Raw genomic sequence first — 26373 nt, forward strand, 5'->3', positions numbered from 1 at the left:
CAAATTAGATGGGGCCTACCTGGGTGTGGGGGGGCCTAGTGTCGAGGGGGATAGGAAAGTGATGGGGGCCGGGGACACTGCCTGGCAGGCCCTCGTGTAGTAGTGGGTATCCCTGACTGTCATCTGTTAGCAAATCAAGGTCCCTGACACCCTTTCTTTCCTCGCAGGAGCCTCAGAAAACAGCAGCAAGCCCGAGAGTAGGTTCCTAAACAACAGGACTGAGCCGGCGCCTGCGTGCATGCCAGAGGGTCTCCGGTGCCCCAAATCCAACATCTGCCTGCCACTGGACAGCCCTTGCCACCTTCAGACCTGTGCCAATGGGTCCACGTCAGGGCCATGGGCTTCCTATGTACTGTGGAGGGAGTTTCTCTTCTCTGTGCCTGCGGGTCCCCCTGCCCAGTACTCGGTGTGTATCACTGGCCTGGGTGCCGTGTTCCTTCCCCTCAGCTGCCCGAGATCTGGGTCTCCCCATAAAACAGACAAAATACAGATTCTTATGCACAGCCCACCAGGCCTCCTGCCCAGTCCATTGCCCACCTGTGGCCTTGTCAGAGCCTTCGCTCATCTCCTAGCATGAGAAGCTCCTGCCCCAGGGCCTGTGTACTTAGTGTGCTTTCTGAGGATTCTGTTTACCTCACTCGGCATGGGTGGTTCCTTCCTGTCCTTCAAGTCTTGGCTATAGTGTCCCTCAGAAGTCCCTCCCTGTTTGGGGAACCCCCACCCCTGCCTGCATCTTCTCTCTCTCCCCTGTGTGTATTCTATTTGAGGCTGTCCCATCTGTCCCTAGCATGAGTGCCTGGGTGGAGCCCCGTGAAGCCTGGCGGAGTATGATAGATGAGTGTTGAGACTCATGTTGGGGAGCAACTCTGGGTTACCCCTGGAGAATCCTGCCCACCCATTGGAGCCCCTGGCTCATTGCTCCCCTACAGGACCCTGACGAGTGGTGGTCCACTGTGAGGACCTGACACAGCCCCACCTCCCTCTCCTGTAGGTTGCCTTCCGTGGCCAGGATGGCCCCCTCCTCCCTGGTGACCTCATAGGCTTGCAGCATGATGCCGGCCCGGGCGCCTTCCTGCGCTGCACACCAGCATTCGGCCGCCCAGGCCCCAAGGCCTCATACCTCTCTACCAATGCCTCGGCCTGGCTGGCCTGCCTGCCCACCCAACTGGAGGCTGGCTGGGCTGGCCAGGCCTGTGCCCTGCGGCTGCTTACTGCCACAGAGAGGCTCACTCCTTTGCTGGGCCTGAGGCCCAACCCAGGGCTTCAGCGGCCAGGACACTATGAGGTCCGGGCCTCGGTGGGCAATAGTGTGTCCAGGCGCAACTTGTCCTGCAGCTTTGACGTGCTTTCCCCGGTGGCCGGGCTGCGGGTCATCTATCCCATCCCCCATGATGGCCTCTTCTACATGTCCACCAACGGCTCAACCTTGGTGCTCCAGGTGGACTCCGGTTCCAATGCCACAGCCACGGTGCGCTGGCCTGGGGACAACATCAGTGCGCCTTTCGAGGCCACCTGCCCTGATTCAGTGGTTGCTCTGGTGCCCAGCTGTGCCAGTGAGGCCAACGACACCCTGTTCTCTGTGCTGGCGCTGCCCAGGCTCAGTGAGGGCAAGCATTCAGTGGAGGTGGTGGTGGAGAACAGTGCCGGCCAGGCCAACCTCAGCCTGTGGGTGAAGGCGGAGGAGCCCATCTGTGGCCTCCGAGCCACACCCAGTCCCGAGGCCCGTGTGCTGCAGGGTGTCCTGGTGGTGAGTGTGGCCCGCAGGTCCATCTAACCCCTCCTGAGACAAGATGCCTGTGCAGAGAGTGGCCCCTCCCCAGTGAGGAAGTAGCTTGGCTGCTAGGCCAAGGGTCTCAGTTACTGATCAGATCCTGTTAGTAGGCTCCTTAGACTGATCATTCATTTCTAAATTACTGAAAAGTCATCACTAGAACATTTCTTTCCACTCTTACATTTCATGAAATTGTCAAACTCTTCACCCACATCTGACCTCATCAAGCCTGGGTGTGTTTTCTGAGTTCCTGTTGTGTTCCTACCTGGCTAAAGTAAGCACTTTTTGAGGTGGGGGTCTCATGCCACCTGGGCCACTGTCCATGCCTTTCTGAGAAGGAGCTGTCTCTGGCCTGGGGTGCCCACCCTGCACAAGACAGCCGCCAGCTCTGCACCTTTGCACAGGGGCCTTTGGAAGGGCTGTTTCTGACAGTCCTGCCACTGTACAGTTTTGTCCCCTAGCTTCCCCTAGTCACCTGTTCATACCTATTAGGTGATGCGGGTAAACATCCAGCCATGAGTCTTTGTGAGACTTAAGTGCTTTGCCAAGTGGGACTGTATAGTCTAACTGAGGAGTCTGAGCAGGAGCCCTGGAAGGGGTGTCCAGACTCAGAGATGACAGGTGAGGAAACAGGTATAGAGAAGTCAAGGTGTGACTAAGCCCGAGCTCAGCCTTGTACCACGTGGTTCTCTAGTCAAGAGTGAGCCCTGAGGCCCTCCTTTACCCCCTTCACAGAGTCTTCAAATTCTCTTCCCGGAAGCCCATAGGGGGGCATGTCCGAGCAGGTAGAGGTGGGCTCAGGGTAGAGTTGGTCCTCCAAAGACCCTGGGCTGAGGCAGGGTCACGGTTGGCTGATGCTCTTCCCTTCTCGCAGAGGTACAGCCCCATGGTGGAGGCCGGCTCAGATGTGGTCTTCCGCTGGACCATCGATGACAAGCAGTCTTTGACCTTCCATAATGTGGTCTTCAATGTCATCTACCAGAGTGCTGCTATCTTCAAGCTTTCGGTGGGTGGGGGGCTGAGGGAATGACGAGGGCAGGGTGGGGGTGGGGCAGACTTCTGGTGTTCACCTCTGCCCTCTGTTCTCCTTTGCTCCCGAGGACCCTGCAGCAGCTGTGGGTGAGTGCAGGGTGGGGCTCTGCCCACACTGCCTTGCTACCCAGCTAGTTGACAGCCTATTCACTGCCACCTCTCTCCACAGCTGACGGCCACCAACCACGTCAGCAATGTCACTGTGAACTACAACGTCACTGTGGAGCGGATGCACAGGATGCGGGGCCTGCAAGTGTCTGCAGTGCCAGCCGTGCTGCCTCCCAATGCCACGCTGGCGGTCGCGGCCGCTGTGCTGGTAGACTCGGCTGTGGAGGTGGCCTTTCTGTGAGTGTACCAGGCCTAGACCCTGCAGCCCCCACTTCATTTGTCAGGAGGTGCTGGGTATGTGGGATCTGGGAGGGGGTGGGGCCTGCCGCAGGGCTGTGTGGTACCCCGAGTGGAGGTACAAGGAGAGAGTGACTGCAGCCAGGCCAGGGCATGCTCCCATGAGAGTGGCCAGCCTCTCCCACCCATATCCCCCAGCCACTCACTGCCTGCCTCGTTCTCTGGCAGGTGGACCTTCGGGGATGGGGAGCAGGTGATTGGCCAGTTCAAGCCTCCATACGATGAGTCCTTCCAGGTCCCAGACCCTATGGTGGCCCAGGTGCTAGTGGAGCACAACACCACACACACCTATACTGTCCCAGGTGAGGATGGGCCGCTGCCCTGGGGGCAGCCCCCCTTGGGGCCTTACTAGAGTGAAGGAGGGGTGTCCAGGGGTGAAGGGTGGACTAGGCTGCTGAATCTTATGATTTGAGTCTCTTGTCAGAAACTGGATCCTCTGTCCCTTCCTGTTCCCTCTTCTGAGCCTTTTTTTGGGGAGAAGGAAAATCGCCTTTTAGTTACTTTTAAAATTCCAGAAGCTTCATGCACAGAATGCAAAGTAAACAACAGGGCCCCCACAATCCTTGCCCTACACTGGCACTCATTCTGTTAACCTGAGTGCAGTCATACTTGGAGATGGTCCACTCTGTCCCATTTCTGCTGTAGCCATATCTTGCTCTGTGCTGTTGGTGCCCCACACATGCCTCACTATGAGGACCCCTGGGGCGGGACCCAAGGATGTTCTCCATTCACGTTTTGACTGGGGCGCTGCTCTGCTCCCCTAAGAGGCTGCTGTGTACAGCAGCCCTCATGGGGTGCGGGAGGGGTTGTGCTAAGCAGGTGGCACAGTGGCCCCAGTGCCATTCCCTCTCCGGGCCTGTCCCTCAGGTGAGTACAACCTGACCCTGCTTGTGTCCAACACGTTCGAGAACTTGACGCAGCTGGTGCCTGTGAGTGTGCGCCCCACTCTGCCAGCCATGGCCGTGGCTGTGGGCAGTGCTGTCCTGGTGGCCGGCCGGCCCATCACCTTCTCCCCACACCCACTGCCCTCACCTGGGGGTGTCCTGTACACGTGGGACTTCGGGGATGGTTCCCCAGCCGTGACACAGCACCAGCCAGTGATCAACCACACATACACCTCGAGGGGCACATACCACATCCGCCTGGAGGTCAACAACACAGTAAGCAGCGTGGCGGCGTGCGCCGGTGTCCGCATCTTCGAGGAGCTCCGAGGCTTGACCGTGAGCCTGAGCCCGGCTGTGGAGCAGGGCATGCCTGTGGTGGTCAGTGCCACCCTAGAGTCAGGCGACAATGTCACATGGACTTTTGACATGGGAGATGGCACAGTGCTCATGGGTCCTGAGGCCATGGTAGAGCACGTGTACCTGCGGGCACAAAACTGCACAGTGACTGTGGGTGCATCTAGCCCTGCTGGCCACCTGGCCCAGAGCCTGCCTGTGCAAGTCTTCGTCCTGGAGGTGCTCTGGATTGACCCTGCGGCCTGCATACCTGTGCAACCCCAGGCCCAGCTTATGGCCCACGTCACTGGGGACCCTGCGAACTATGTCTTCGATTGGACCTTCGGGGACGGCTCATCCAACACGACCATCTGGGGGGATCCGACAGTGATGCATAATTTCACACGGAGTGGCACGTTCCCGCTGGTGCTCATCCTGTCAAGCCGTGTGAACAAGGCACATTACTTCACCAGTGTGTGCGTGGAGCCCGAGGTGGGCAATGTCACTCTGCTGCCTGAGAGGCAATTTGTGCGGCTTGGAGATGAGGCCCGGCTGGTAGCCCTCACCTGGCCCTCATTCACCTACCGCTACATCTGGGACTTTGGCACTGAGGACACGCCCTGTGTTGGGGGCCCTGAGGCCACATTCACCTACTGGGATGTGGGCTCCTACCTGGTGACAGTGACCGTGTCCAACAACATCTCGGCTGCCAACGACTCAGCACTTGTGGAGGTGCAGGAGCCTGTGGAGCTCGTGAGCATCAGGGTCAACGCCTCTCGTGCGCTGGAGCTGCAGCAGCCCTACCTATTCTCCACTGTGGGCCGTGGGCGTCCCGCCACCTACCTGTGGGAGCTGGGGGATGGCGGGCGACTCGAAGGCCCTGCGGTCACACACACCTACACCAGTATAGGCCACTTCACTCTCAGAGTGGCCGGCTGGAACCAAGTGAGTCGTGGTGAGGCCTGGCTGAACGTCTCAGTACAGCAGCGTGTGCGGGGGCTTAGCGTCAATGCCAGCCGCACGGTGGTGCCCCTGAATGGCAGTGTGAGCTTCAGCACTTCACTGGAGGCGGGCAGCGACATGCACTACTCCTGGGTGCTGTGCGACCGCTGCACACCTATCCCTGGGGGCCCCACTATCTCTTACACCTTCCGCTCCGTGGGCACCTTCAACATCATTGTCACGGCTGAGAACGAGGTGGGTGCCGCCCAGGATAGCATCTTCATCTACGTCCTGCAGCGCATTGAGGGGCTACAGGTGACTGGTGGCGGTGGTGGCTGCTGCTTCCCCACCAACCGCACGCTTCAACTACAGGCTGTGGTCAGGGATGGCACCAACATCTCCTATAGCTGGATTGCCCAGCGGGACAGTGGCCCAACCCTGGCTGGCAGTGGTAAAACCTTTTCACTTACTGTACTTGAGGCGGGCACTTATGTTGTCCAGCTGCGGGCCACCAACATGCTGGGCAGTGCCTTGGCCAACCGCACTGTGTACTTTGTGGAGCCTGTGGGGTGGCTGGCCGCGGCTGCCTCCCCAAACCCGGCCACTGTCAATGCAAGTGTCACCCTTAACGCCGAGCTGGCTGGCGGTAGCGGTGTTGTTTACACCTGGTCCCTGGAGGAAGGGCTAAGCTGGGAGACCCGAGAGCCATCCACCACCCACGCCTTTCCCACTCCTGGCCTGTACCTGGTCACGGTTACAGCCAAGAATCAGCTGGGCTTGATCAACACCACCATCGAGATAGCTGTGCAGGTGCCTGTGAGTGGCCTCAGCATCAGGGCTGGCGAGCTAGATGGCAGCTTTGTGGTAGCCGGCTCCACTGTGCCTTTCTGGGGGCATTTGGCCTCGGGCACCAACGTGAGCTGGTGCTGGGCTGTTCCAGGTGGCAGCAGGCACGGCCAGCATGTTGCTGTGGTCTTCCCTGGTGCTGGTACCTTCTCTGTTCAGCTCAACGCCTCCAATGCAGTCAGCTGGGTCGTAGCCACGCATAACCTCACGGTGGAGGAGCCTATCGTGGGCCTGGTGCTGTGGGCCAGCAACAAAGTGGCAGAGCCTGGACAGCTGGTCCACTTTCAGATCCTGCTAGCCACTGGCTCAGCCGTCAGCTTCCGCCTGCAGATTGGCGGGGCCAGCCTCGAGGCACTCCCAGGGCCCCACTTTTCCCGCAGCTTTCCCCGGGTTGGGGACTATACGGTGAGCGTCCAGGCTGAGAACCATGTGAGCCGAGCGCAGGCACAGGTGCACATACTGGTACTGGAGGCCGTGGGTGGGCTCCAGGTGCCCAACTGCTGCGAGCCAGGCATCGCTACAGGCACTGAAAAGAATTTCACGGCCCGGGTACAGCGGGGGACCCGCGTTGCCTATGCATGGTACTTCTCCTTACAGAAAGTTCAGGGAGACTCACTGGTCATCCTGTCAGGCCGTGACGTCACCTATACGCCAGTGGCTGCAGGGCTATTAGAGATCCACGTGCGTGCCTTTAATGAGCTAGGCGGTGTGAACCATACGCTCGTGGTCGAGGTCCAGGACATCATCCAGCACGTGGCACTGCGCAGCGGCCGCTGCTTCACCAATCGCTCAGCCCGGTTTGAAGCCGTCACGAGCCCCAGTGCTCGGCATGTGGCCTACCACTGGGATTTTGGGGACGGAGCCCTGGCAGAGGATACAGAGGATCCATGGGCCAACCATTCCTACCTACACCCCGGGGACTATCGTGTGGAGGTGAATGCCTCCAACCTGGTGAGCTTCTTTGTGGCACAGGCCACGGTCACTGTCCACATACTGGCGTGCCGGGAGCCCAAGGTGGATGTAGCCCTGCCCCCGCAAGTGCTGATGCGGCGCTCCCAGCGCAACTACCTTGAGGCCCACGTCGATCTGCGTGGTTGTGTCACCTACCAGACTGAGTACCGCTGGGAGGTGTACCGCGCCACCAGCTGCCAGCGGCCTGGACGCATGACCCGTGTGGCCCTGCCTGGCGTGGATATGAGCCGGCCCCAGCTGGTCGTGCCTCGCCTGGTGCTGCCTGTGGGCCACTACTGCTTTGTGTTCGTGGTGTCATTTGGGGACACACCGCTGGCGCAGAGCATCCAAGCCAATGTGACAGTGGCCCCCGAGCGCCTAGTGCCCATTGTCGAGGGTGGCTCGTACCGAGTGTGGTCAAACACACAGGACTTGGTGCTGGACGGGAGCAAGTCCTACGACCCCAACTTGGAGGATGGGGACCAAACGCCACTCAGCTTCCACTGGGCCTGCGTGGCCTCAACGCAGGTCAGCCCCACAGTGGGGTGGGGGCCAGGGGAAGGGTGCGTCCTCTCAGCCCCTCTCATGTTGTTTGCACTAATGAGCCCAGCATGGGGAGAGGGGGGTGGGTGTGCTTGCTGACCGAGTCCTGGTAGGCTTGAGTCCAGCAGAGGGAAGAGTATCCCCAGCTGTCCCTGGGCCGGGCTCTGCTTTGAGGCAGGTCCAGGGTCTCACTGCCCCCTGTCATGGGCCACAGAGTGGGACTGGTGGATGTGCGCTGAACTTCGGGCCTCGTGGCAGCAGTGTGGTCACCATCCCTCGGGAGCGCCTGCAAGCCGGTGTGGAGTACACCTTCAACCTGACCGTGTGGAAGGCTGGCCGGAAGGAGGAGGCCACCAACCAGACGGTGGGTGCCACCTGGCCTTGGTCGTGCCCAAGCCAGGTGGAGCCAAAGGCCCAAGGTGGGCAGGGTACTGCTAGGAAGGGCTGAGGGCACAGGACCGCCTCTTACAGATCGTGTCAAGTACCCTTTTTTAAGGTTTTCTTTGTTTTAGTGCTTTTAGAGGCTATCAGTTTACTTCAAAATTACTATTTCTAGTACAAATTTTGTTTAACAAGTCATCCGACTTCAGGATGGCTTCCTTCCAGATGGGCTAGGGCTGTGCTCCAAACCTTAGAGGAGCTGTGCAGCTCTCATGATTTATGAGAAATGAACTGCCCCAATAGCACACAGGCTGACAGTGAGGAAACATGTCTGCTCCCTGAGAGTGGCTGTCCCCGTTTCTGACCTGCGAGGGCCTGTTCTCCTCTCTCTGTTGGCATGCGCTCTGCTCCCCTCCCCGGACCAGCCAGACAGGTCAGGACCCTATGGCAACCACTCCAGCTGCCGCTGGGTGGGGCCTGTTGGTGGGAACAGGTGTGCCAGGCTTTGCCGATGCCCAAGATGCGGGGGTATTTCCCCAATGCCAGGCCTCTCCCGGATGGCCTGCCTGGGGAAGGGGAGAGAATATCTCCTGCCTAGAGAGAATATCTGGGATAGTGGGAGCTCTTGCCTGGGGAAGGGGAGGCCTGCCTAGAGAGAATATCTGGGATAGTGGGAGCTCTGTTGTGGCCCAACCCCCTAGGACAGCAGGAACCTCAAAGGGGCTATGTAGAGCACAGCTCTCACCCCGTGGGTGCACTGACATATAAGTATATATCAAGTGTCTCCTGTATGCCAGACCCAAACTGGGACTGGGAGGGATACTACAGAAAATAAGCCCAATGTGGTTTCTGCTGCTATAGGTGACACCCCTCACCCCCAGATTGGGAGACACTCAGATGAATACACTGGGTGAGGGCTGAGCTCACCGACCCTTAGGAACGTGGACTTTGGGCTGAGCAGGAATTGGTAGGGCCTCGAAGGGAGTGTTCCCAGCTGGGGCAACATGTCCAGAGGGAGAGGCCCTTGTCTGGCCCGTGACCATCCCACTACCTTGGACGGACTCTGGGTCTGAGCCTCAGAAGCAGAGGCCCTCCCTATCTCAGGACGTGGCCTTCCTGTAATTCCACCCCATCCCCAGGTGCTGATCCGGAGCGGTCAGGTGCCCATAGTGTCCTTGGAGTGCGTGTCCTGCAAGGCACAGGCAGTGTATGCAGTGAGCCGCAGCTCCTATGTATACCTGGAGGGCCGCTGTGACAACTGCAGTGGGGGCTCCAAACGAGGGGTGAGCTGGGCGGGTCGGTTGGGGGCAGGGCTGGGTGTAGGGACGAGAGGGCTCGGGTGGGGCATGTCTGAGCCCTGGAGGTGGCAGCAGTGCCAATCCTGCCCCTGAGCGCCTATCTGCGTCCTCAGCGCTGGGCTGTGAGCACCTTCAGCAACAAGACACTGGTGCTGGACGAGACAACCACGTCCACAGGCAGCTCAGGCATGCGGCTGGTGGTACGGCGCGGTGTGCTGCGGGACGGCGAGGGCTATACGTTCACGCTCACTGTGCTGGGTCTCTCCGGGGAGGAGGAGGGCTGCGCCTCCATCCGCCTCTCCCCCAACCGCCCTCCACTGGGGGGTTCCTGCCACCTCTTCCCAGTGGATGCTGTGCGTGCCCTCACCACCAAGGTGCACTTCGAGTGCACAGGTAAGTGCGGGGTTAGGGAGGCAGGAGGAAACAGAGATGCCCAGGGAGGGGCCCCCATGGAGAGGCCTCGGTGACACTGTTGGGGCCCACAGGCTGGCAGGACGCAGAGGATGCAGGCGCCCCATTGGTGTATGCCCTGCTGCTGCGGCGCTGCCGCCAGGGCCACTGCGAGGAGTTCTGTGTCTACAAGGGCAGTCTCTCCACGTATGGGACTGTGCTGCCCCCTGGCTTTGCGCCCCACTTTGAGGTGGACCTGGCTGTGGTGGTGCAGGACCAGCTGGGTGCTTCTGTGGTCGCCCTCAACAGGTGAGCAGGCCCCCGAGAGCAGGGCCTGGAGGGTGGGAGCAGGGGCTGCTGCCTATTCACCTGTGGTCTCTGTGCACAGGTCTCTGGCCATCACCCTGCCAGAGCCCCCAGGAGACTCCCTGGGCAGCCCCCTGGACCTCACCCCCTGGCTGCACAGCCTCACGGAGAGCTTACTGCCCAGGCTACTAAGACAGGCTGACCCCCAGCACGTCATTGAGTACTCACTGGCCCTCATCACCGTGCTCAATGAGGTCAGTGCAGGGGGTCTGCCCAGAGCACTACTCCCGACTGCATCCTTGCATCCTTACAAAGGGTTTGTCCTTTGGCTCCCAACAGACAAAATCTCTAACTTCCTTGAAATGACTCCCGTTCTCAGCAGACCCCTCTGTGGGCTCTCCCCAGCACCAGGCTTTCCTCCCCACCCCCCATCTCTTCCTGTATCCCAGCCCCTGAAGGGAGTCTGGGGAAGACCCCCTTTGTCCTTAAAGAAACAGTTCGAGTCACTGCCCACATTATGCAGCGCTGCTGGCGGGGGTACTTCTGTCACCCACTGACGGCTACCTTGTGCCCACCATTCACAGTATGAGCAGGACCTGGCTGTGGCAGCAGAGCCAGATTCTAGGTGGCAGCTACGAGCCCAGATACGCAAGAACATCACAGAGACCCTGGTCTCCCTGAGGGTCAACACCGTGGACGACATCCAGCAGATATCAGCAGTGCTGGCCCAATGCATGGTAGGGCAGGACTCAGACCCTTCAGCAGCCCTGGGCCTCCCTACCCCAAGAGTGGCTGGCCATGTGCCTTTCCTGGGTGAGCCCAGTGTGAGCCACAGATGCCCCCAGGACAACCCTGCAGGATGGCCTAGGGCCTAAGGAGCAGCCCAGGTACAGGGAAAGGCTGACATGATGAGGTCATTTTGTGCCTTCTTCCCGAGCCTGTCATCACAACTAATCTGGCTTTCTGGCCCTGAAAAGTTGCCCACCACTCTCACCCAGGAACTGAGCTGGACACAGTCTTGATGTGGAGAGCACTGTGCCCAGGGTGGCGGTGGGTTGCTGCAGAGGCCTCAGCAGAAGAGAAGGGAGTGAAGAGTCTTCTAGGCAGGGGTCACCCTGTCTGCTACATGGCTTTCATGACTGTGTGGCTTCCATGGCTAGGGGTGGCAGCAGGGCTTGTGCATAGGGAGGAGCCCCCAAAAGGCTCTCAGCAGGGAGGCATGTGAGGGGAGCAGTGTTTGGGGAGTTTTCCCCAGCTGCACCACAAAAGGTGGTTTAGAGAAATCTGACAGGTGGGGAGGCCACCCTATTATAGCAAGTGTGACAGTAGAGGTAGGCCAAGTGGTGGAAGAGGGAGCAAGCAGGCTGGAGTGAGGCTGGACACAGTGCCCGGGTTCCCCACAGGTGTCCAGCAAGGAGCCCGTGTGCCACTCGTGCCTAAAGAAGACACTGCACAAGCTGGAGGCCATGATGCGTGTCCTGCAGGCCGAAACCGCTGCAGGCACCGGGACGCCCACTGCCATTGCCGACAGCATCCTCAACATCACAGGTTTGGGCAGGGGCTGGAGGGTACACGGTGCTCCCCGGACCTTCCATCTTTCCCTCAGACCTCTTCCCCCACAATCTCTTCTCCATTTCTCTCCCCCGTTTCTCCCCTAACCTCCCCTTTCTTCCCCAATATCTCCCCTACCAACTGTTCTCCCAACCCCTCCCTCTGCCTCTTCTCCCAGCCTTTCTCCCTGTGTCTCCCCGCATCTGTAGGTGACCTCATCCACCTGGCCAGCTCTGATGTGCAGGACTCGCAGCCCTCAGAGATAGGGGCTGAGCCACCCTCACTGATGGTGGCATCCAGGGCCTACCACCTGTCATCAGCCCTCATGTGCATCCTTATGCGTTCCCGAGTGCTCAATGAGGAGCCCCTGACCCTGGCGGGTGAGGAGATCGTGGCACAGGGCAAGCGCTCAGACCCGCTGAGCCTGCTGTGCCAGGGCAATGCCTCGGTCCCTGGCTGTCACTTCTCCATCCCCACTGCCTTCAGTGGGGCCCTGTCCAACCTCAGCGATGTGGTGCAGCTCATCTTTCTTGTTGACTCCAACCCGTTTCCTTTCGGCTACATCAGCAACTACACTGTCTCCACCAAGGTGGCATCCATGGCCTTCCAGACGCAGACTGGTGCCCAGATCCCCATTGGGCGGTTGGCCTCAGAGCGTGCCATCACCGTGAAGGTGCCCAACAGCTCTGACCAGGCTGCATGGGGCCACCGCATCCCTGCCAGCTCTGCCATCGTCCCACCCCGGGCCTCGGTCAGTGCTGTGGTCGCCCCCGAGCACAGCAACCCTGAGGCCGGACTACACCTACAGCTCACTTACACAGTGCTGAATGGTGGGTGCCTTGGGTGGGGTACTGGGTGCTGAGGGTACCAGGGAGGAGCAGGTTCCGCTTCTAGCATGGCGTTTCCTCTGGCCCTTGTAGCAAGGAGGGCTCAGGAGGGATCCCAGGGGTATTCCCCAGATGGGTAGTCGTCCAACCCTGCACATGCCACCCCCAGAGCACTACCTGTCTGAGGAGCCTGAGCCCTACCTGACTGTTTATCTGCACTTGGCACCATGGCCCAACGAGCACAACTGCTCAGCCAGCAGGAAGATTAGCCTGGAGGCACTGGCCGGCAAGGACCATAGGCCCTATACTTTCTTCATTGCTCCAGGGTGAGGATCTGGAAGCGGCTTGTACACTGGGTTGTTGGGTTGTATAAGCCACTTATTGGCATGGGCGGGGCTGGTCTCTGAAGGCAGACTGGACATGGTCAGATCTATATGTGCCAAGGTCATGTGGGCTCCCTATGGGAGCAGGCGTGGCAGCAGGATGATTGGGGAGTGGTCAGGCGTGGCCATGCATAGCAAGCTTGGCGGTAGCTGAGAACACCTCCCTAACTTGGGACCTGGGACTGGGCAGGCTGTGGCCATGACACTCTCTGCTGCTTCTCCCAGGACCAGAGACCTGGGTGGGAGTTACTACCTGAACCTGACCAGCCATTTCCACTGGTCGGCGCTGGAAGTGTCTGTGGGTCTGTATACATCTCTGTGCCAGTACTTCAGCGAGAAGGACATGATGTGGCGAACGGAGGGGCTTGTGCCCCTAGAGGAGACCTCGCCCAGCCAGGCCGTCTGCCTCACCCGCCACCTCACTGCCTTTGGAGCCAGCCTCTTCGTGCCCCCCAGCCATGTCCACTTCATCTTTCCTGTGAGTGGCACCACATTCCTGAGTTGTGTGGAGGCCCCAGCTTTATCCTGAGCCGGCGAGGTAAGGGCCGTGCCTCCTGGGCCTGACAGCTCTGTCTCCCCAGGAGCCGGCCTCTAGCATGAACTACATCGTCCTGCTGACATGTGCCGTGTGCCTGGTGACTTACGCAGTCATGGCTGTGATCCTGCGTAAGCTGGACCAGCTGGACATCAGCCGGGTCCGTGTTATCCCTTTCTGTGGTAAGGGGGGCCGCTTCAAGTATGAGATCCTGGTAAAGACCGGATGGGGCCGAGGCTCAGGTAAGGGGAGGGGCCACCTTGTCCAAGCCCCCAGGCTGTCTCATTTGCTCTGTCTGGCCAACTTCCCTAATGGTAATCATTATAATAGATGACATAAAACAAGGGCTCACTTTTACGGACTGCTGTGCGAAGTAGTAGCGAAGTATTAGCTCGTTAATCTTTCCTGAGAATGAGAGCAGTTCCTTCCAGAAGTAGGTGCAGTCAATGTGGGTGGTCTCACTTTGTGCAGTCGTGTGGGACCTACTAGTGTGTGCACTCTGCAAAAGCGAGCTTCATGATCAGTGGGGGAAGTGCTTATTGAATGATAATAAGTCACTGAGAAAACAAAGTGTTTCCAAGATGGCAGAAACTGTTGGTTATAAGCGTATAGTTAGTTCAGTGTAACTTGAAACATCAGACATATTGGGAATTAAAGTGTTTTATTTCTTTGTGAAAAACTTATCAAGAATAGTTTGAACAGTGTTTCCTTCTCCATTATGATATGGCGTGAACATCTTTTCTATGCCTTGGCGAATTGCCATATTTCAACATTTTTTATTTGCATTCTCCACATTGTGAAGTACCTCGGAGGGTTCTTTTAATGTGAAGTTTTTTTGCCAGCATCAGTTGCTCTTAACATCTTGAATCCTTTTTGTCACAACCACTGTCCTTTTTATGCTGGTAAGTTTATCGTTGATGGCCTCTGTACAGTCTCTCAGGCAGCATCAATGTTCCTATGGCTGCTTCTTCAGTAGTCCGTTTATCTTTGATTCAGATTTTATGTCTAGCAGTACCATTTTTTATTTTTATTTTTTTGCTGTGTTTTCGTCATTGCTGGCCAATCCCCTCTTTTGTAAAATGCCGTGTAGGTTTATCGCTGAGAGATAAGGAGGCAGCACCACTACACGCTTAGCGGCCTGTGTGGGAACTGATAGATGCACGGAGACCCGTCACCAGTAGGCTTCAGAAGTGATGTGATTGGTTACCCATCAGGATGTGCATCCTTTATTTACATAGTAGTCTGAAGAGCTAGCGGCCAAGTTTATATTTTATGCAGTTAGTCACAGTTAACATACCATCATAACTGACATTTGAATCGTGTCGTTGGGGGCCGTGTTTATTTTACAAATTTTGGTAACCAAGATTCGTGTTGTAAGCTGAGCAGAGTGAGGATTGGCTGTATTTGAATGGTCAACAGAGGAGAAAACCTGCTGGGTTCATGTCTGGTAGGCAGCAGACCCCGAGTCCTGCCACCTTTCCTTCTATCCTCTAGGTACCACGGCGCATGTGGGCATCATGCTATATGGGGCAGACAGCCGGAGTGGCCACCGGCACCTGGATGGGGACAGAGCCTTCCACCGCAACAGCCTGGATATCTTTCAGATCGCTACCCCACACAGCCTGGGCAGTGTGTGGAAGATCCGTGTGTGGCACGACAATAAAGGTCCGGGTGGGCACTTGCTGCTTCCCCTCCTTCCCGCCTGCCTGGCACCCTGTAGCCCTGACCTAGCTTCGCCCCCTCTGCAGGGCTCAGCCCTGCCTGGTTCCTGCAGCACATCATTGTCCGAGACCTGCAGACCACCCGCAGCACCTTCTTCTTGGTTAACGACTGGCTGTCAGTGGAGACTGAGGCTAATGGGGGCCTGGTGGAAAAGGAGGTGCTGGCAGCAAGTAAGGCCCCGCCCCCCTGTCCTAGTAGGCTAGAGGAGATGCCAGGCCCTCTGGCCTCCTGAAGCCCTCATGTGCCCTTTCCCTAGGTGACGTGGCCCTTCGGCGTTTCCAGCGCCTGCTGGTGGCTGAGCTCCAGCGTGGCTTCTTTGACAAGCACATCTGGCTCTCTATATGGGACCGGCCACCTCGAAGCCGCTTCACTCGAGTCCAGCGGGCCACCTGCTGTGTCCTCCTCCTCTGCCTCTTCCTGGGTTCCAATGCCATGTGGTATGGGGTCGTGGGAGACACTGCCTACAGGTGGGTGCCTGTGGGGGTTCAGATGGCCTCCCTCTGCCTTAACCCCTCCTGCCCCCTCCCAGCCTAACCCAGCCAGATCTCTTCTCTCCTGCCACACAGTGTGGGACCCGTGTCCAGTCTGATCCCACTGAGTGTTGACACGATCGCCGTTGGCCTGGTGTCCAGCGTGGTTGTCTATCCCATCTACCTGGTCATCCTGTTCCTCTTCCGAATGTCCCGGAGCAAGGTGGGCTGGGGACCACGGTGCTTCTGAGAGTGGAGCATGGGCCTCATTTCTTCTGCCGAAGGCTGTGCTGTCCTGTATGGCAGCCAAAGAGAGAAAATTAGCAAAATTTCCCAGCTAGGCTGACACAAGGAAAAAAGAGAAAGACAGATCGTTAAAATCGTGAATGAATGAGGTAACACCACTACCAATAGCACAGAAGATAACAGGACTGATTAGAGAGCCCCATGAACCACTGTAGGCCAGCCTGTTAGATAACTTAGAAGAAATAAGTTCCTGGAAAGGCGAACTACCAAAACTGACTCAAGGAGAAATAGAAAATCTGAGTAGACCTGTAGCAAGTAAAGAGATTGAATTAGGAATTTAAAACCTTCCATGGAGAAAAGCCGGACAGCCTCACTGGTGATTATACCAAGCAGTTACAGAAGAGTCCACACCAGTTCTTCCGAGACGCAAAAACATACAGGAGGAAGGAGCACTTCTTAATTCATCCCACAAGGCCAGCACAGCCCTGATGCCACAGCCAGACAAGGACATCACGAGAAGAGGGAACCCCAGACCTTAGAAATATGCAGGCAGAAATCCTTAACAAAGCAGCAGCACATCAAATCTAGCAACTGATAAGAAAAGACAGTACATGTGACCAAGAGGCATGTACCCTAGGAATCCAGTACAGCGAAGTTAGCCATAAAGAGCTATTTATATTTAAAGTAGTTAAGATTAAATAAAATCAACACTTCAGTTTCTTAGTTGCACCAGCCACATTTTAGGTACTCCATAGCAGTATGTGGCTAGTGGCTACCACGGAAGACAGTGTAGATGTAGAATGTGCATCATTCTAGAACATTCTCTAGGACAGCACTAGTCTAGACTGCTTGCTCAGGAGGTCGCATGCCTCACCAGAGCAGGGGCCAGAGCTGCCTCTTACTGACCACCTGCCTCTCCCTGCAGGTGGCTGGGGGCCCAAGCCCCACCCCCACGGGACAGCACGTCCTAGACATTGACAGCTACCTGGACTCATCTGTGCTGGACAGCTCCTTCCTCGCCTTCCCTGGGCTCCGTGCTGAGGTGAGGGCTCCCCAAGGGGCTCTGCCTGGGCTAGGTGGGTCCCACCGCCTCTGGGGAGCCCAGAGTCTGAGGCTCTGTCTGTACTTCTCAATAGGCCTTTGCTGGACAAATGAAAAGCGACTTACTTCTGGATGATTCCAAAAGGTGGGGGTCCCTAGTGAAGATGTGAGCCTTGCTGTAGGTCAGCTGCGTGTGTGCTGTGTTACAGGTTTTTGGAGCGCCTGTGCCGTGTCATGTGTTCTCGTCCAGTGTTTGTTGTGCTCTCACATGCTGCCCTAGGGTGTGTTTGCTCAGAAGCCTCACATATTAGTGTGTGACTAGATGTGCAGATGTGTTCTCCTTGGCTCCTCTTACCAACCTGCGTCACCTACAGCCTGGTGTGCTGGCCGTCCAGCGAAGGCACACTCAGTTGGCCAGACTTGCTGAGCGACCCGTCCATCATGGGCAGCACCCTGCAGCGGCTGGCCCGGGGCCGGATGGGCCACACGCTGAGCCCAGAGGAAGACGGTCTCTCCCTGGTCAGCCCCTCCTCCCCTACCAAATACTTCTCAGCTTCAGGTGAGCCAGAGTGGGGAGCATGGTATCCACCAGTTCTCCCCAAGAAGTTCCAAGGTTTGGGGTGGGAGGAACCCATGCCCTCCCCGACACATTCTCCTCCCTCTAGATGAAGACCTGATCCGGCAGATCCTGGCTGAAGGGACCAGCAGCCTGGCCCCTACCCAGGACACTCAAGTGGAAACGGACCTGCTCACTGGCCTGTGAGTGCGCGGCTCTCGGGGATGCAGGCATGGGTAGGGGGACCAGGCCAAGAAGCCCTCTTCCCCCTGTGGGACTGGCTTTGTGTTATCCAGCCCCGTGTCCCCAGCGTGGGGTTGGGAAAATGTTGTTTGACCTCTGAGCCCCTCGTCTCTTGACAGGACCTCATGGGGTTGCCCAGGGCCCAGGAAACCGCTCCCTTAGTGCAACAGGAATGAGGAACAGTTGAGGAAAATAAAGGCGACCTGTGCGAGGCTCAGGGCCTGGCTGTGATGAGGAATAATTGTCGAGTTTTTAAATATCCCTTTTTTTTCTCTTTTGAGACTTGATTTTATATTTCTAAGAATTTTTCAGTTTTTTGGTTGATTTCCAATTTGGTAACAAAATTCATTAAGTAGCATCTTCTTCTACTTTTCTCATCTATATCTAATATTCACATTTCCATTCTTTTTAACTAACTTTTCTAATTTGTTCAAGCAACCAAAAATTACTGAGATATATGAACTGTCCTAGAACACAGAGAAAAAGGGAAAGCTGCTCCAGTCATTTTAGGAAGACAGATAACTTTGACATGATGCCATTTTTATAAAGAAATTGCCAGTCGATTAAAACCTATACTATGGAGCGACCCTGGGGTAGTAATTATAAGCTGACTACCCCCAAATATCTCCAGCCCATACCCTTCCAGAAATCCCAGTTTAGACACTGACTGTCCACTAAACAGCTTCTCGTGGATATCTAGTGTGTGGTGCAGACCTAACAGCTTCACAGAGCACTTGATTTCCCCGCTGAGACGTTCCGTCCTCTAGCCACCCTCATCAGAAAAGGGCAAGGCCTTCTCTAGTGATCAAGACAACAACTCAGGATTCATTCTCGACTCCCTTCTGCATCCTCCCTCACACAAGCCTTCTCTCCATCTGCCTTTCATCCAAGTGTCATCGTCTGCCTGGATAGTCCAGGGCTGCCTCAGTGGACACTTGCTCCTCCATCTGCACCAGAGAGAGCCTGATCCCTGAGGCAGACCCTGTCACAGCTCTCCTGGGGCACTGGTTAGCTGTCACTGCATAATGTGTTACCCCAAAACTCAATGCTTAAAACAACTGATATGGCAGGCACCTCGGTTTGGGCTGTTGGTGGGAGACCTCAGCTCCTTCCCGTCTAGACCTTACCACTCGTCTGCTTGAGCATCCTTACAGCATGGCAGCTGGTGTCCCCAGAGTGGGTGGTCCAAGAGAGCAAAGCAAAAGCCAGTTTCTTTGATGGCCCAACCTCATTGGTCACACACCGTCATTCCACAATATCCTCTTGATTTCCATGGGAGGAGACTATGCAAGGGTATGATGCCAGGAGGGAAGTGTCATGGGGGCATCTTGGAGGCGGCCTACCACGGCGGGGCATACTTACAAGCTCCACCAGCCGTACCTGGTCTGGCCCATCTTCCCAAGCCCTCTCCCGCCACCTTCCCTCTCACCCACTCTCCTTCGGTTACAGCGTCCCTCGCTCTTCTGCCTCTGTCTTTTATATTTGCTGTTTCCTCTGCCTAGGCCGCTCCTCCCCAAGACAAGAGCCCCACGGTGTACTTCTTTCAGGTCTTCACTCAAATGCTACTAATCCAAACCTTCCTTCCTGCCTTATGCAGATGTAGTAAGTACAGTGACACGGACCCTTGCATGCATGCACATGCAGGCACAGACACAGGCCTCCGTGTCCAGGTCTTTCCCTGCTTCCTGTGCATTAAGCGGTGCCTGTGCTTATTGTCTGCTTCCCCCACTAGTACATGAACATTGTAAGTTCACGGGCTTTGTTCTTTTCACTCAGTGGCCTAGAAAAGTGCCTGGCATTTCGTAAGAGATCAACACACCTGTTGAGTGACTGAAGGAATTGGTGAATGTTATTAAATAACATAGTCTTCGCTCTCATGTAGCTTAGAGTCTAATGTAAAATTCCATGTACTCTATGCTGTATCGACTTGATATAACATGTTTATACTTACATGTAAAATACAAACATGTGCATATAGAAAAGGGACTAAAATAACTATTAACACTGCTGTCCGTTGCATGATGGAAATGCCGATGTTAAATATCTGGTCTCTATTATTACCCTATTTTTTACAAATAGTTTATGCTACTTTTATAATCAGAAAAGTCCATTTTAAGAAAAAAAAAATGTTATCTCTGTCATCTCCCACATCCATAGATGGTAGTGTCTTTTATTCTCTAGATTCACAAACCAGAAACAGCGTAGCTCAGTGGCAGCAGACACGTACTGGGATTTGGGAGCCTGTTCTCTTCTGCTTCCGTAATCGGCACAACCTGCGGACCGCCCCCTGCCCCCAAGTGTGTGCACTGTCTCCTCAGCAAGTGCTTGTCCCAGTCTTGCTTCTCTTTCTCCCCCTTCCTCTCTCTAGGGGTGCAGCTCTGGAGCTGGGAAGGGCGGCTGCTCTCTGGGTCCTATGGAGCACTGTGTAGTATTGGAATCTGAAAGACATACACGTGTCCTTGTCCAAATTAGCCTTAGTTTACAAACCTGCATCAGCACAGGGATGCTTTGTGTACTATGTGTGCAGCAGGGAGGTTGAGGGGAAGGGCCCAAGGCATGGGGAGTGCTCACTGGGAGCAAGACATAGTTTGCTGGTGTGAAGTGTAGGCAATGGGATGAGGCTGGAGGCTGTGCTGTGAGAGGCAATGGCTGCTGGAGTGGTGGCAGGACAGGAGAGAGGTGGAAAGGTCACAGAGATGTGGGGCGAAGTCCTGTAGTGAGCAGGAAGTGAGGAGTATAGAGGGACAGGCTGACATGACTTCCTGCCCTGGGTGTGGGAGGCACAGGCCCACAGATGAGGTGGGCAGCGTGCAGGCTGACAGGTGAGTGCTGGCCTCTCCCTCCTCCCGTGCCTTAGGTCCAGCGCTCCTGGGGAGAAGACCGAGACCCTGATGCTGCAGAGGCTGGGTGAGAGGGGGCTGTCCAGCCTGGGCCTGACCTGGGAGCAGCCCCAGTCAGCAAAGCTCTCCAGGACAGGTGTGCTTCTGTGTCCTCTAGGATGCCCCTCCCTGTCTTTCCCTCTGGGCTGCCAGTCACCTGTCTGTCTCTGCCTCCCCAGGGCTGGTGGAAGGTCTGCGGAAGCAGTTGCTGCCGGCCTGGTGTACACTCCTGGCCCATGTGCTCAGCCTCCTACTGGTGGCTGTGGCCGTAGGGGTCTCAGGGTGGGTCGGTGCCAGCTTTCCCCCTGGCGTGAGTGTCATGTGGCTCCTCTCAAGCAGCTCCAGCTTCCTGGCCTCATTTCTTGGCTGGGAGCCACTCAAGGTGAGTAGGATGCAGGAGGGCCAGGCTGTCAGCCTCTGGCACTTGTGGGCCCTTCTGATGCCACCCCTGGCCCAGGTCCTGCTGGAAGCCTTGTACTTCTCACTGGTGGCCAAGAGGCTTCACCCTGATGAGGATGACACTCTGGTGGAGAGCCCAGCTGTGACACCTGTGAGTGAACGTGTGCCCCGAGTGCGGCCACCCCACGGCTTTGCACTCTTTCTGGCAAAGGAAGAAGCCCGAAAGGTCAAGAGGCTGCATGGGATGCTGAAGGTAAGCTCAGGCTGTCATGGCCAGCACCTGCCCGCATGCTCCACCTCCTGGCCAGTGTAGCCTCTTCCTAGAGGTCCTGCTCTTCTCAAAAACCTCACATGCACCTGTTCCTCTCCACCAAAGGTGGTCTAGGGCTCTGCAGCCCTGGCCTGACTCCCATTACCCCGACTTCTACTGCCCCTAGTTCTTGCTCTGCCCCTTCTCGTGTCCAGCTCTAGTTACCTGGGCATGGCTTCCTTGGCCTTAGTAGACAGCATGTCTGTCCCCGGCTGGGGTGTTGGCAAGGTATCTATGCTGCTCTCAGTGCCAGGCACCCTGGCTATGGACAGTTTGCTGTCCAGAAGCCCTGCCATGTTACAGTGGCCAGGCTGTGATGAGCTGACCCCAAGGCTGTCCCTTTCCCTCCAGAGCCTCCTGGTATACATGCTTTTCCTACTGGTGACGCTACTGGCCAACTACGGGGATGCTTCATGCCACAGCCATGCTTACCGCCTGCAAAGCGCCATCAGGCAGGAGCTAGACAGCCGGGCCTTCCTGGCCATCACCCGGTAGGGATACCCCTGTACACATGTACACATCTGTCTGCTGGGCCAGGGCAGTGCTGATGCCGACCACGATCCATCTTAATCCTGCCCTTGGTCCAGCCGAGCCCCCAGGGGACATTGGGAGGAATCTTGATATATTTTTGATTGGGACTGGAATGGGTGCTTTATGGCAATGAATAGAGACTAGAGATATTGCTAAACATCTTGTTGTTCCCAGGGCAGCCCAAAATAGAGTTGTCCGCCACCAGACATCAGTAGTCCGTGGTTGAGGAACCAGGTCCTTCCTTGTCCCCTCAGGCAGCACTGGCAGCCTCCTATGGGCTGAGCCAAGGCTGCAGTAGTTGTGCTCCCTGGGCCTCTGACCCCCAGCAGTGCAGGGAGCTGAGGGGTGGAACATGTGACTCTGTTTGGTGTGGGTAGGACTGATGAGTTCTGGCCATGGATGTCCCATGTACTGCTCCCATACGTCCACGGGAACCAGTCCAGCCCAGAGCTTGGGCCCCCACGGTTGCGGCAGGTGCGGCTGCAGGAAGGTGAGCTGGGGGACGCTCTGGTACTTGTCCCTGATCTTTTCTAAAGAAGCCTTTGGGTTCGGGTTCATCTCCCTAGCAGTGTGATCTTTGCCCTTTCCCTGCCTGAGTTTCCTTATGTCAGTGAGATCATGACATCTACCTTCAGGGTTGCTGGGAGTGTTCAGGGAGATCATGTGGAGCTCAGCCCAGGTGACTGAGCTTAACAGTAAGTGCCCCTGGTTTGGTCATCACTCTCAAGCCCTCTGCTTTCAGCACTCTGCCCAGACCCTCCTGGCACAGGAGTGCATGCATGCTCAGCATCCTCAGGCGGCTTCAGCACCAGCGACTATGGCATTGGCTGGGGGAGTGCTGTCCACAACAGCTCTAAGACGTGGGCCTACTCCACACCAGACCTGCTAGGGTGAGCACAGAGGGAGGGCCTGGAGAGTTCTCCCAAAGAGTCTCCTTGCCCCAGCTAGCATGACTCCCAAGTTCCTGTAGGGCTGGGCTATCTCTAACACTGCCCCTCTCACCTGCAGCGTCTGGTACTGGGGGTACTGCGCCGTGTATGACAGCGGGGGCTACGTGCAGGAGCTGGGACTGAGCCTGGAAGAGAGCCGCGCACAGCTGGGCTTCCTCCAGCTGCACAACTGGATCGACAACAGGTGACGCGCAGGAGATAGGCTGCCTCATTCTGCCACTGTCTACCTGGCCCTCGACGGTCCCCTTCATCAGTGTCCCTCCTCCATCAGTGGTCCCAGTTTACTCCCACCCCCCAGCTTTGCTGTTCCCGCTCAGTCTGGAAGCGGCCTTCCTCCCCAGTTTATGCAACCCTTGCTACGGGAGGCCCCGCCCCTCATCTCTGCTTTCTGCACAGAAGCCGCGCCGTGTTCGTGGAGCTCACGCGCTACAGCCCGGCCGTGGGGCTGCACGCCGCCGTCACACTGCGCCTGGAGTTCCCTGTGGCTGGACGCGCGGTGGCAGCCCTCAGCGTCCGCCCATTTGCACTGCGGCGCCTGAGCGCTGGCCTCTCGCTGCCGCTGCTCACCACGGTATGCTCCACCCTCTCGGCCCCTCCCCCGGTGCATCCATATCCGGCCCATCCCCTCAGCCCCACCCCCGCCTTGACCCCAGCAGAGGGAATACTGAGCACGCCCCACCCCCAGTGCGTCCTGACCCGGCCCCGCCCCCGCAGGTGAGCCTGCTGCTGTTCGCGCTGTACTTCTCTTTGGCGGAAGTGCGTGCCTGGCGTAGGGAGGGGCGTGTGCGCATGGTGCGGCCTGGGGCCTGGGCGCGGTGGCTGCTGGTGGTGCTGACTGCAGCAGCGGCGCTCGTGCGCCTGGCCCAGCTAGGCGCCGCCGATAGCCAGTGGACGCGCTTCGTGCGCCGTCGTCCGCGCCGTTTCACCAGCTTTGAGCAGGTCGCACAGCTGAGCGCCGCGGCCCGGGGCCTGGCCGCCTCTTTGCTCTTCCTGCTCTTGGTCAAGGTGAGGGCCAGCCCCGCAGGCCGGGGTGGGGCTGGGAGGGCTGGGCCAGGGTTGGTCGCCTGACGTCTCTTGCCCACAGGCCGCCCAGCAACTGCGCTTTGTGCGTCAGTGGTCGGTTTTTGGGAAGACACTGTGCCGGGCCCTGCCGGAGCTCCTGGGAGCAGCCTTAGGCTTGGTGGTGCTCGCTGTGGCCTACGTCCAGCTGGCTGTTCTGGTAGGTGATTATGGGTCCCTGGGGGGAGGCTTAGTTCCGGGCACACCCCTTACTCCTACCACCTTCCCTGCAGCTGGTATCGTCCTGTGTGGACTCACTTCAGAGTGCTGCCCAGGCCCTCTGGGTGCTGTGCCCAGGGGCTGGGGGTCCCGCCCTGTGCCCTGCCGAGTCCTGGCGCCTGTCCCCCCTTCTGTGCACCGGGCTCTGGGCACTGCGCCTATGGGGTGCCCTGAGGCTGGGAGCGGCCCTTCTGCGGTGGAGGTACCACACTTTGCGTGGGGAGCTTTACCGCCCAGCCTGGGAACCTCAGGACTATGAGATGGTCGAGCTGTTATTACGCAGGCTACGCCTCTGGATGGGCTTCAGCAAGGTCAAGGAGGTGGGTACGGCCCAGTGGGGGGGAGAGGGACGCGCCCTGGGCCCAGGTGAGCCCAGGGTGCAGCCGGACTGACCGAGCCCCTGTGCCGCCCCCAGTTCCGCCACAAAGTTCGCTTTGAAGGGATGGAGCCGCTGCCCTCTCGCTCATCCAGGGGCTCTAAGTCATCCCCGGACATGCCCCCACCTAGCGGGGACTCTGATGCCTCGCGCCCCTCCACCTCTTCCAGCCAGCTGGAGGGGCTGAGTGCGGGCCTGGGCCGGCCTGGGCCACGGGGGGATCCCGAGCCCTCCCGCCTCCAAGCTGTGTTTGAGGCCCTGCTCACCCAGTTTGACCGACTCAACCAGGCTACGGAGGATGTCTACCAGCTGGAGCAGCGGCTACAGAGCTTGCGCGGCCGCAGGAGTAGCCGGCCCCCAGCCTCGCCTCCTGCTGGCCTCTCCCCAGGGCTTCGGCCAGCCCTAACCACTCGCCTTGCCCGGGCCAGTCGAGGCATTGGCCTGGCTACAGGCCCCAGCAGGGCTTCTCTGCGGGCCAAAAACAAGGTCCACCCCAGCAGCACTTAGCCCCAGCGGGGCTGAGCTCATGCCCCTTCTCCAGGGTAGGCCTGTGGCTTTTCTTTGGCCTCTTGGAGCCAGAGAGACACCACTCAGTATTACTTTCTGCTGCCCTCATGGTTGGGCTGAGCAGAACAGCTGCACACAGGTCCCCCAGAGAGCGGGCAACACTTGTCTGAGTCTCTCTGTGGGCTTCAGCACTTTAAAGAGGCCATGTGGCCATCTAGGACCCAGGGTTCCCTCCCCGGCTCCCTGTGGGAGGACACAGCAGTATTGGACCAAGTGCCCAGCCTCTGAGACACTAATTTATTTCCCGAGTCCTCAGGTACAGCGGGCTGTGCCCGGCCCCACTTCCTGGGCAAACATCTTCCCCTTGCTAAGGATCCAGGCTGCGGGGAGGAAACCTGCACCCCCAATACCCTCCCCCTAAGTTATTACCTCTCCTGTTCCCTGCTGAGTGTACTCACTTCCAGCTGCCATCTGTGTGTCTATCGTCAATAATTTATATGGGGTCAAAATGTATATATTTTTGTACGTCGCTGTATTTTTCACTAGGGCCGAGGGGCCTGGTCACTGACACAGCCCCATGCCCACTGTAACCTGCATTGAGGGGAAGCTGGGACTATAGAGCTGGCCTCCCCAGACACCTGCCTAAATGGCCCGGGATGTAGGAAGTGACAGCTGCTTCTTGGGTCCAAGCCTGGCCTCAAGCAGGTGCTTGGACATACAGTTGTTGGAGGGCACAGCTGCCCCCTAGGCAGTTCTTATCACCACCATGGCCTTGTTCTCCTGCCCTGCTCAAGGCCAGGCCTAGGCCTGCTGGTGTTGGGTCTAGATTAGGAACAGGACTAGTGTGTGGCAGAGGAGCCCAGGGTGGTTGAGGGTAAGACCCCCTCCCTGGGGCTGGCTCCTGGGACTGGGGAAGGTGAGTGTGAGAGTGCGTGTGTGAGGCTTCCCTGAAGGGATCAGGCCTTGATGGCAGCCCAACAATCCCCCTGTACCGCTTCTGTGGCCATAGCCAAAGCTACAGCCTTGATCCTGCCCCTACCCCCAACAGACAAAGTCAAATAAATGAGTTGGCTGACCACTAGCTGTGTCTGTGTTTGACTATTGAGAGCGAGTGGGCACAGCAGCAGGACTGGGCCACACAACCATTTTATTCACGTTCACACATACTGCCCAGTGCCTTGTAGGGGACTGAGAAGGTCCAGTAGTGTGGCTGCTCAGACGGCATCCACAAGGAACCCTGGGCATGTCCAAAGCATCACAGTCTCACACAAACTCTGTGAAGTCATCCACGGAGGAGATGAGACGCTTCCGCTGGCCTGTCTCATAGGTGGGCATGGGCTCGGCTGGGGCCTGCACTGGGGCTTTGGCGTGGCCTGGGGGGTGCATCTGCATCAGGGGCAGGCTGGGATTTGAGTAGTGGGCTTCCTCACGGATCTGAGGAAAGAGGGGGCCTCGGCAGCAAGCCCACAGTGGCACTACACGCTCTT

General features: G+C 57.6%; 2 protein-coding genes across 14 annotated transcripts in view; one reads left to right on the forward strand and one right to left on the reverse strand.

Annotated features, from left to right (window-relative positions):
• Positions 1 to 25964, forward strand: part of PKD1 (polycystin 1, transient receptor potential channel interacting) — a 44923-nt gene extending 18959 nt beyond the window's left edge. The window contains exons 11-47 of the mRNA XM_025048408.1: positions 168 to 406; positions 992 to 1747; positions 2646 to 2777; positions 2973 to 3148; positions 3377 to 3510; positions 4076 to 7692; positions 7922 to 8071; positions 9228 to 9371; positions 9500 to 9779; positions 9872 to 10085; positions 10165 to 10336; positions 10667 to 10819; positions 11486 to 11630; positions 11843 to 12463; positions 12630 to 12786; positions 13069 to 13321; positions 13425 to 13620; positions 14873 to 15043; positions 15127 to 15270; positions 15357 to 15567; positions 15667 to 15793; positions 16742 to 16858; positions 16953 to 17002; positions 17232 to 17416; positions 17523 to 17616; positions 20514 to 20632; positions 20715 to 20917; positions 20993 to 21187; positions 21596 to 21735; positions 22153 to 22265; positions 22518 to 22665; positions 22784 to 22909; positions 23122 to 23296; positions 23440 to 23730; positions 23810 to 23944; positions 24018 to 24323; positions 24419 to 25964. Coding sequence (XP_024904176.1) covers positions 168 to 406; positions 992 to 1747; positions 2646 to 2777; positions 2973 to 3148; positions 3377 to 3510; positions 4076 to 7692; positions 7922 to 8071; positions 9228 to 9371; positions 9500 to 9779; positions 9872 to 10085; positions 10165 to 10336; positions 10667 to 10819; positions 11486 to 11630; positions 11843 to 12463; positions 12630 to 12786; positions 13069 to 13321; positions 13425 to 13620; positions 14873 to 15043; positions 15127 to 15270; positions 15357 to 15567; positions 15667 to 15793; positions 16742 to 16858; positions 16953 to 17002; positions 17232 to 17416; positions 17523 to 17616; positions 20514 to 20632; positions 20715 to 20917; positions 20993 to 21187; positions 21596 to 21735; positions 22153 to 22265; positions 22518 to 22665; positions 22784 to 22909; positions 23122 to 23296; positions 23440 to 23730; positions 23810 to 23944; positions 24018 to 24323; positions 24419 to 24886 — 11057 coding nt within the window. The 3' untranslated portion in view covers positions 24887 to 25964. The remainder of the gene's footprint in view (positions 1 to 167; positions 407 to 991; positions 1748 to 2645; positions 2778 to 2972; positions 3149 to 3376; positions 3511 to 4075; positions 7693 to 7921; positions 8072 to 9227; positions 9372 to 9499; positions 9780 to 9871; positions 10086 to 10164; positions 10337 to 10666; positions 10820 to 11485; positions 11631 to 11842; positions 12464 to 12629; positions 12787 to 13068; positions 13322 to 13424; positions 13621 to 14872; positions 15044 to 15126; positions 15271 to 15356; positions 15568 to 15666; positions 15794 to 16741; positions 16859 to 16952; positions 17003 to 17231; positions 17417 to 17522; positions 17617 to 20513; positions 20633 to 20714; positions 20918 to 20992; positions 21188 to 21595; positions 21736 to 22152; positions 22266 to 22517; positions 22666 to 22783; positions 22910 to 23121; positions 23297 to 23439; positions 23731 to 23809; positions 23945 to 24017; positions 24324 to 24418) is intronic.
• A 50-nt stretch (positions 25965 to 26014) lies between these two features.
• TSC2 (TSC complex subunit 2) overlaps positions 26015 to 26373 on the reverse strand; it is a 35323-nt gene continuing 34964 nt past the window's right edge. For 12 of the 13 annotated variants that reach the window (XM_015591012.2, XM_015591013.2, XM_015591009.2 and 9 more), the window contains one exon: positions 26015 to 26320. In XM_015591012.2, coding sequence (XP_015446498.1) covers positions 26150 to 26320 — 171 coding nt within the window. In that variant the 3' untranslated portion in view covers positions 26015 to 26149. The other variant, XM_025048438.1, reaches the window with a different exon arrangement.

This window comes from Pteropus alecto, unplaced genomic scaffold (assembly GCF_000325575.1).
Source record: "Pteropus alecto unplaced genomic scaffold, ASM32557v1 scaffold44, whole genome shotgun sequence".
In the NCBI taxonomy this organism is placed as follows: domain Eukaryota; kingdom Metazoa; phylum Chordata; class Mammalia; order Chiroptera; family Pteropodidae; genus Pteropus; species Pteropus alecto.